The sequence below is a fragment of the Xenopus laevis genome, chromosome 8L (assembly GCF_017654675.1).
Source record: "Xenopus laevis strain J_2021 chromosome 8L, Xenopus_laevis_v10.1, whole genome shotgun sequence".
In the NCBI taxonomy this organism is placed as follows: domain Eukaryota; kingdom Metazoa; phylum Chordata; class Amphibia; order Anura; family Pipidae; genus Xenopus; species Xenopus laevis.
The window spans coordinates 7,911,681-7,921,121 of NC_054385.1; the positions used below are offsets into that span (position 1 = coordinate 7,911,681).

Here is a 9,441-nt window from a genome sequence, read left to right on the forward strand (position 1 = left end):
GGAAAAATATATGTGGTTGCTTTATTGATTTGTACTTTGGTTTGATCTCTTTTGCTGAGAATGAGCCATAATGGTTTCTTCTGTTTATCTCTACCTTTGCCCAGCTGGCCCAGGATTGGTCTGTGAAACAACAAGCCATTAATACTCATATGTGCAAGCTACACCTGCAGACCTTCTGCCCTGACGCTCAGGTGAATCGGGGAGAGTTTCTGGGTAAGCTGCGTTTTACGGTTCTACTCTTTGATATTATTGTGACCGTAATATATGTAAGAGGGGCATGGGATTTAAATGTACCTATAGAAGGGGAGCTCACAAGTCCGTTTTTGACTTCTACATGATTCCGCTCTACGGAGATATATGGAAAATAAGCAGTATGACTGCTCCACAACGCTATAGGCACAAAATAGTATTATACTGTCTCTAGAGGAATTAATAAGGCAGCTTCTATCCATATTCACTATATACATTGATTTATATAGAGAAGGACTATTCTGTGCATAGCTAACTTAAATGTATATACATTATACTTATCCAGGAGCATTGAGCTAAACTGGTTTTCTGACACAGTACATTGAGACCAACGGTAGAGGCTAGTCCCTCAGGGAAGCAACATGGCACCTCCCATACATACAAGTGCTGATATCTGGGCTTTGTATACAAGAACAGGATCTGAGAATCTGCCAGTGCATTTGTTTTTAGTTGTTAGCCTTTAAATGAATCATGTGCTTTGGCAGCATGGTTCCGCGATACCGACCTGTGCGTGCAGCGGCACCCGAAAGAAGATGATTTGGTGTTTCTCTGCTTGCCTGAGTCGGGGGAGGAAGCTCAATCCCATGGTGCAATGGTCTATCACACGGGTTACGTATCTCGCTTCAATCGCTCACAGAAAACTGTGAACCGTAAGTACACACCTCACCTACCTATGTAGAGAAGTCCCGTCAATCCATCTCATTGCTCATCAGCTTGTTGGTCTGGCTGTCTCACCACCCTGTTTCATCCCATTTAGAGGAGAAGGAGCAGTACACATTGTGTGACCTGTGTATCCAAACTAAGGGAAATCTGTCTGCCTTCCGGAACCAGCAAGTGCGGTGCTTCGTGATTGGCAGCTTGATCACCACTCAGAGGCAGTTCAGGGCACTTCTTCAGCTGCAGAGAAATCCGCTGTTTAGGCCGATCATAATGCCCAATCCTACAGACTTCTTTCCTAGAGATAATGTAGCAAGCGAGACCAGCTCAGTAAGTTTTGCTTCCGACCACAGGACACAGGAATGTTACATGATCCCAGGTCTGGCCAATAGAGGGTGCTGTGGTCCATATATATTGATTCACTCCAAAAAATATATCTCTCCACTAATAGTCCAAAGTCTTATTTTAGTCCAAACATACAGGGGGGGGAATATTTGCCGTATATGTATGTGTATATGTTTTATTCAATAACATTTCCATATGACCACTATATCCTTCATATCCTTTGATTTGGAACATACCCAAACACTTGACAGTGCTTCAGGCTTCTCATCCTGAATTCACTGTTCTTGTATGGCAGAGAAGATGTTACGCAGCATCTGTGTTGGCAACAATTACTACTCTGATCAGATATGGATCGGAGAGGCCATTACTTGGTCCCATACAAGGACCAATAAGCTGCCAACTTGGTCAGAAGTGGCTGTGGCTGTATCCATTGTCTGCATGTGTATGGCCAGCTTTATCATAACATTGTCCAACCAGAGCAATTGTAGTTGGGAGTAAGCACAAATATGTAGGCACCCTGTGCAGAATAACGTGGTTCTATTATATAGACATTTTGAATTCTATTTCCCCCGAGTAACATTGTCCTCTGCTTCTTTAGTTCCCTAGTTTAAAGGAATATAACAGTGATCAGAAGTACGCAATAGAGCGAGCCTATGTTATGGTGAAGCAACAACCGCGGCTGCCACGGATCTGTTTGATCCACGGGCCACCAGGAACTGGCAAATCCAAGACCATTGTGGGGCTCCTGTACAGAATCCTCATGGAGGTAAATCACATTGTTTTCCTTTAAAGGGATGACCTTGCTCTACTTGTCTAAACCGGCGCTGTCCAACTATTTGGCCAGTAATTCTTGGGGCCACATCCAACTCTTGGTTCTCAAGAGGTCTAACCTCTGGTCCGTGTCCCCCTTGGTTCATAACAAGGTTACATATAGGACACCTAGGCTGCAGGTGTATCAACGAGAGCAAATGCCCAGTCTCCCCAAATCCCTCTTGGGAATCCTTGCCTTTATTGTCCATTACACTTTGAAATTAACTTTTCTGCTGATGAGTAATTTCACTGACCAGCCATTGTCTCGCCCTCCCACAGAAGGACAGCAGCAGCACCGTCCCGGTGCAGAACCTCAACGCCAAAAACAAGCGCAACAGAGTCCTCGTCTGCGCTCCTTCTAACGCCGCTCTCGATGACCTTATGAAAAAGATCATTCTGGAATTCAAGGAAAAATGCTACAATAAGAATAATCCTTTAGGTAACGGAATCTTTGTGGGGAGTCATCTTCCTGCCAAAGTGTATGATCATTGTGACTTCCAACCAAGTGATTTTCTACCTCTCATTTCACCTGATGGAAGCCGATGAAAAGTGCCATATTGGATATAGCAGTGATAAACCGAGCTCGGCGTCAAAGCACCCGTTGAGTGTCTGTCACTGCCGTGTGCTTTCCATTCTTAAAAGACTGCAGTCATTTTTAGGCTGGCTGTTGTAGGATCATTACTCCCATTATCATACTTCTGATAGGAAGAGAGCATGATTGTATTGCTGTTCTCCTCCAGTTTTGGATGCTCTTTATGATGCCCGATTAAACTAATGACTCAGATTTATTGATCACATTGCAGTTACAAGGAGAGCAAAATTAGGAGAGCAGGGTACATGGCAAACAATATGAAGCAGCCAATCACAGCAGTGTATGATTGTTAAAGCAAGTCACTCATTTCCTTTACAGGGAACTGTGGAGACATAAATCTAGTGCGCCTGGGAGCAGAGAAAACTATTTCTAACGATGTGGTCAAGTTTAGCCTGGACTGCCAAGTGAATCACCGGATCAGTAAGTACAGTAGCAATGTGGAACTGAGAACAGACCGTGCTTCTTATGGTTATGGGTTAGTGCTAGACACTGAACTCTGCCAAGTAGCCCTTTACATGTGAAAATACAAGTCGATTCCCTGAAGTGAAAGGGTGAGGCTGTTTTATGCAGTGTCAAACTGGGGCCCACAAGGGCAGCTGTCCCCAACCTTTTTTGCCCCAGGGAATAGTGTAAAGCGTGCCGCGTCGAATTCGGTGGTCCAGTACTAGTATGTCCGCAGCATGGTGGTTGGGGACCTTTGATTAAGAGTACACAAAGGCCCAAACAGCCCAATAAATGGGGAGGTCTATGTCAGTCTGTAGCAGCCTCCCCAGCGGGAAAATGCCAGAATATTACACTACCTGTTACATTACAAGCAGTGCCTGTTGGACAGAGGCTCATGCCCAATGTGCTGTGAGCCTAAGGGTAACAATATGGCAATATTACCAATGTACCACAAACTCACCCTCTTTGCCACAGACACACACAGCCTATGGAAATACAGGCAGGATTCTCACACACACTATAAACATCCCCAACAGAGACAATATGAGGCATGAAGAAACAGCATGAAGAAAGACAGGCGCCTGGTAGGGATGGGCACTGAGGGATTGGGTCTACTCGGCTTTTCCTTGATAGCTCTGGGCCCGCAGGTTTCTCCCCTGGCAGGAAGTTCCTGCTTTTTCATGTAGGTGCCCATGTTCAGAGACAAGGTAGACATTCTTCCCTCCAGCAGCGACATTGGTAGACTCTGCAGCCTCCAGTCAGTGCTGTTCGGCAGCTTTTTGGTGCTTGCATCGACCTACGTCGACCTTGCTGTTGCGATCACAAGCTTCATAACTATTTGGGTGCGCCGTGTCAAATTCGGACTGGGCGGCCCAGTTCAAGTATGTCCGCGGCCCTGTAGTTGAGTACCCCTGCACTAGAGAACTCAAGGGCCCATGAAATACTTCCATAAGGTACACACCTAAGCTCTCAGTTTGCAAAGTATTTTAACCTGTCCTTCAGATACTGTTTTCTGGTGCCCCATGAAGAGATGCAGAGGCATGTATTATCATGTGCCGCTCTGTTCACCCCTAAGCTGATAACCAGTCTGGTGGAAAAGATACGACAGTGTGGGTTAGTCTAATGGCCGTATGTCTGTGTGTTTAGCCCGAGCTCAGCAGGACCAGGGGCTGCACAAGCAGAAAGAAATGCTAGACAAAAAGCTGGATGAGCTGAGCCGTCGGAGAGCTCTGGAAAAGTGCAACAAAAACACTGTAAGTATCCATTAAATTGTTTCCCAGTGAATGCCATTTTGACAGAAGATTTCCATCTTATTCCCACATTGCCGTAAGTGGAAGATACTGGGCCCTACAGCAAAAGATCCTCTATATCTTGTGAGCCACCCCAGGGTCTACTTCCTTTATAGTTAAGGTGGCCAGAGATGCACCCAAAATATTGTACAAAACGGTTATTTTATTATATTCAGTCCCTGTATGGGAGATGATGAGATGACTGATATCAGCAGTAGACTTGCATATCAGTTGGCTCGTCGATCGGGCTGGCTGGAAAACTTTTGATTGAACATCAGCTGCTGTTACTGCAGAATTTTCAGATACAGGTACACATCTATTGTTTTCTACCTGTATATATGACGATTCAGCTCTTTTGTATTGAAAACGAACCAGTGGTGGCAGGAAAGATCGTAATTGTTACATCTATGGCCACCTTTACTCCCCTGGCCCTGCCCTTTTATGTTTGGTTACTACATCTTGAATCAAATTACTCTCATGTAGTACACGATTTGCATGGTTTCACCACTTTTGCTCCTCTTCTTTATACAACAAACGTGTTGCTAATGGTTTCCACGCTTTTTATGGTTCTGATGGGTTTGTGTTCTGTAAGCAGTGTGCGCCACTGGATGAGGAAATCGCCCGACTCTCGAAAGAAAGGCAGCTTCTCGCAAACTCTCTGAAAGAAGTGAGTAGCTTTTAACACATAGATTTATCCTTCATACGTTATGAGGTCAGCCATTGCATTGTGTCATTTCCTATCGACTCACTGTTGCCTGGTATCTCCTTCCCTCCTCGTTTGACATCGTCTATGCTTGTGCGTCCTGGTGATGTCATTTTGCTTTGATATTTTTAGCACTTGTGTCCTAAAGAACTATCCCTCCTCGTTATGAAGGATAAAGGCAGGCAGGTTATATTGGGTTTATTTTGTTGACCTGATTGTGATTGGGCTCCTTCCTGTGTAAAGGTGCGGAGGCGCCCTCAGGAACTACAGAGAACTATCATCTTAGAGTCTCACATCATCTGCTGCACCCTGAGCACCAGCGGGGGCATCCTTCTTGAATCAGCCTTCAGGCAGCTGGGACAAGAACCCTTTAGTTGCGTCATCGTAGATGAGGTGAGTGGCCAGGAAAGCCTTAATACCCAAGCACAGTCAGTGATACTTAACGTTCTACTAGTGGGAGAAGTTAGAAGAACATCATTGGCCTTTCAACCTGGTAATGTCCAACTGAGTGGGAGTGTTAGGAACTGGGTCTCACTACATTGGATAGTTATGTGTGTTCTTTTTTATCTCATACTCTCAGCCAATGTACAGGAAAGCAGCAAAATAAGTATCCCGTTCTGATGTACAGAAAATCCGTGTATTGCATATTAATATACAGAACTCGCATTATCAGTTCTACTGTACAATAAAATGGTGGGGTTTTGTGCACAATGGTCCATAAAGCAGGCATTTGCTTTCTCTTTTCATAGGCCAGCCAGTCATGTGAAGTAGAGACCCTCATTCCTCTTCTCCATCGATGCTCTAAACTGGTCCTGGTTGGAGATCCGGAGCAGCTCCCACCCACAGTGATCTCTATGGTACAACTGGGCTATTGCAGTGTTCTTTCCGTCTCCTTGTATACAATCTAGGAATACGTAGCAGTCTGGCCTGTGTATCAGTGCAGTGCCAGCATTATGTCTGGTTTTACCAATGCAAACCTAAGTGTAATTCATCACTGCTGCGCTTTACTGGTCTCAGGCCGGAAATGTAACCCGTTATTTCTCAGGCCAAACAAGCTTTAACTCTTTGCTCTCCCACAGAAAGCAGAGGATCTTGGCTATGGACAATCCCTTATGTCCCGCATGTGCCGTTTTCTGGAATCTACAGGTACAAAGTCTCCAGTGCTGCAGCTGACCATGCAGTATCGCATGCACCCCGACATCTGCCTCTTCCCATCTCATTACTTCTACAAGCGCATGTTAAAAACAGACCGGTAAGTTGGGCAATAAATCTTTGCGTTTACACTTGTGAGAGCCTAGGTGCATTGTGGGAGGAATCTTAATGTCTGGCTTTTGGTCCTGCAGGGCGACTGAGGAAGTCCGGTGCTCCTCTGATTGGCCTTTCCAGCCGTACATGGTGTTTGACGTTGCTGATGGATATGAAAGGAAAGAGCGAGAGTACGTATCACCCTAGGAACTGCTCATATGCTTATGTTTTCTTTGTCTATAGCTGCTTCTTCTATATACAGCTCTACCAAGGCCCCATCTGGTCTCCTTGTACTAAGGCGTGTTGCTTTTCTCTGCTTCCGTAGATCATTTTGCAACCCTCAGGAAATCAAAGTGGCTGTGGCACTTATCAAGCTTATTAAAAGCAGGAAAAAAGACTTTTGTTTCCGCAACATCGGGGTGATCACCCCGTACCGGGCTCAGAAGATGAGGATCATTGAGGAACTCAAGAGGGCTTTTGCCAATGACATCAAGTGAGCAGAATAACAATTTAACTCTTTAAGCATTTTCTAAAGTAGAGCTGTCCAGCTGGAGACTTTTTTTTTGTTCTAGCCAGGTCACTGAATGAGAAGTTTATTGGATAATACCAACACTTATGCTGTGAGCTAAATCTGACCGTGTTATGAAAAATTAAAGGGCAACGAGTGAATTCCTTGATATCTTCTTGCCATTGACAAATCTTCCACTTGGTGGCAGCGATAGACTACAATGAAATGTTTAACATTAAAGGGAAAGGTTTCCTGAGAAACCGCTTTTTCTGAAAATCTCATTCCTACATAAGTTACTGGAGCAATGCTGAGAATTTGCACTATGCTTCTTGGCATTCGGGGTATTTAACAGGCACTGTGGCCAGAAACGTGCCTTAATGGGATACAGACAGAAAATACTTTTTATTTTGTGTTTCCTTTAAAAGCCATGAGAAGGTTTAAATAAAAGTGAAACCAGTCAACCCTTGCAACCTCTTCTTTTTAAGGCCAGGGGAAGTAGACACTGTGGACGGTTTTCAGGGTCGCCAGAAAGACTGCATCATTGTGACATGTGTCCGTGCCAACTCTACCCAAGGCAGCATCGGGTGAGTAACCTTGACCATTTCTTGTATGTATATATATATATATATATGTAGATATATATATATATATATATATATATATATATATATATATATATATATATATATATATATATATATATATATATATATATATATATATATATATATATATATATATATAATATTCCTTGTACATGTCTTTGTAAATATAACTGTTTCCCATACAATTTTCCTTTTAGGTTCTTGGCCAGTCGACAGCGATTGAATGTAACGATCACAAGAGCCAAATTTAGCCTTTTTATCTTAGGAAGCCTCCGAACCTTAATGGTAAGTGGGGGGGGTTTTTAAGAACCTGTGAGTTCTACTGATAAGGGACACGGTTATAGCCAGAACAGTGGCACTTTACGGCTCATTAAAGGAGAAGTAAAGCCTAACTAAAGAAGTAGGTAGAAATGTTGCACATTATGTTTTGTGCTTCTGTACCAGCCCAAGGCAACCACAGCCCTTTAGCAGTAAAGATCTGTGTCTCCAAAGATGCCCCAGTAGCTCCCCATCTTCTTTTCTGCTGATTCACTGCTCATGCTCTGTGCTGCTGTCACCTACTGAGCTTAGGGACCCACTCACAATATACAGTACACATAGAATAAAAATATCACAATATAAGGCTGATTAGTAATTAATACAGATAATGACTACATGGCAGCACAGAAACCAGAGCAATTAGCATCAGAATTTAATAATCAGCAAACCTGTAGCATCAGCTTATTTTACAGGGGAAGCTCATTTTCTGCTGGATAATTAGTGACGAGCCCTAAGCTTAGCTTCTCAACAGCTGCTCAGAGCCCACTGAGCATGTGAGTGTCACAGACACCAAGATGAGTGTCACAGACTCCAAGATGGTGACCCCCTGTGACAAGTTTGCATTCATTGCAGGAAGCGAAAAGAGCCACATCTTGTACCAGTCCAGTAAATAGTTTTTCTATGCAGTCTAATGGAGGCAAATAAACCATGACAATGCCCTGTAAAAGCTGTTATTCTTGTCTTATTGACACAGGAGAACAAAGACTGGAATCACCTGATCCAGGATGCACAGAGAAGGGGCGCTCTGATTAAAACCAAAGAGGAACACTACCAGAGGGATGTCAACCGGATCCTTAAGCTTAAACCTGTGGTGCAGAGAGCTCCATTGAATCCGAGCAGCCGACCAGAGGAGAAACATAAGGACAATGCTGCCACATCTCCCCGTATAGAGACTCCTGTGGAGATCACCCAGCCCCCAAGAAAACCTCTCTGTCCCCCTTCACGACCTGTGATCCACCCAGCTGTAGACTGTAGAAGGGATTCTTTTAAAACCCGCAATGCCCCCAGTGGGTCAACTGTCGGTACCCTACCCCATGCTCAAAGGTCTAAGCTTCAAGACCCTAGGCTGGCACGACCCCCACCCACATCGAACTCTGCCCAAAATAGCACCCACAGCTCCCGTCCCTCTTCCTCAGTAGCAGGCAGCTCACACCCGGCACGTAGAGACTCACGCACTGTAAGCGATGGCAGCAGGAGCAGTAACAGCTGGAACAGAGACTGGGACCGGGGTCGTAAAAGGACTTCTGAACTAGAACAGGATCCCAAGAAAAGAAAGCTGTCTCGTTAGAACCGTTTTTAGGTTCCCTTTTTTAGTAGACAGCACATTTCAGTTGTGGTAAACTACAGTGTTTATAGCAGCAGGTTTTTTGTGTCAAACCACTGGGTCTGCAGGAACCCCTGACTTCAGCCAATGGGATTGTTGTACAATAAATGTAACAAAAATGTAAACTAGGTGTGTAAATAATATAAATTGGAATCTTACCGAAGCACTTTTTAAAAAATCTATAAATATGGTGTGCACAACGGTTGTGCCTCTTTAAATGGTGTAAACCATGGCCAGTGGGTTAGCTTACCCTTTTTTTTTGTTAAACCTTGAGATCACTACTGTTCTTAACTGCGATATGGAACTTATTTTTAAAGGGAAAATATCACTAGAATGCAAATGTTTTCTACTC

At 44.1% G+C, this 9,441-nt stretch overlaps 1 protein-coding gene across 5 annotated transcripts in view; it reads left to right on the forward strand.

The window, feature by feature from the left end:
* The window catches only part of setx.L (senataxin L homeolog), a 28,406-nt gene extending 19,192 nt beyond the window's left edge, over window positions 1-9,214 (forward strand). For 3 of the 5 annotated variants that reach the window (XM_018229547.2, XM_018229548.2, XM_018229546.2), the window contains exons 10-25: window positions 105-213; window positions 735-899; window positions 1,007-1,236; window positions 1,850-2,017; window positions 2,341-2,500; window positions 2,972-3,073; window positions 4,244-4,350; window positions 4,979-5,053; window positions 5,333-5,482; window positions 5,839-5,946; window positions 6,169-6,341; window positions 6,433-6,525; window positions 6,660-6,827; window positions 7,328-7,426; window positions 7,645-7,732; window positions 8,460-9,214. In XM_018229547.2, the coding sequence (XP_018085036.1) occupies window positions 105-213; window positions 735-899; window positions 1,007-1,236; window positions 1,850-2,017; window positions 2,341-2,500; window positions 2,972-3,073; window positions 4,244-4,350; window positions 4,979-5,053; window positions 5,333-5,482; window positions 5,839-5,946; window positions 6,169-6,341; window positions 6,433-6,525; window positions 6,660-6,827; window positions 7,328-7,426; window positions 7,645-7,732; window positions 8,460-9,053 (2,589 nt within the window). In that variant the 3' untranslated portion in view covers window positions 9,054-9,214. The remainder of the gene's footprint in view (window positions 1-104; window positions 214-734; window positions 900-1,006; window positions 1,237-1,849; window positions 2,018-2,340; window positions 2,501-2,971; window positions 3,074-4,243; window positions 4,351-4,978; window positions 5,054-5,332; window positions 5,483-5,838; window positions 5,947-6,168; window positions 6,342-6,432; window positions 6,526-6,659; window positions 6,828-7,327; window positions 7,427-7,644; window positions 7,733-8,459) is intronic. The other 2 variants (XM_018229551.2, XM_041572421.1) reach the window with 2 other exon arrangements.
* Window positions 9,215-9,441: the final 227 nt, after the last annotated feature.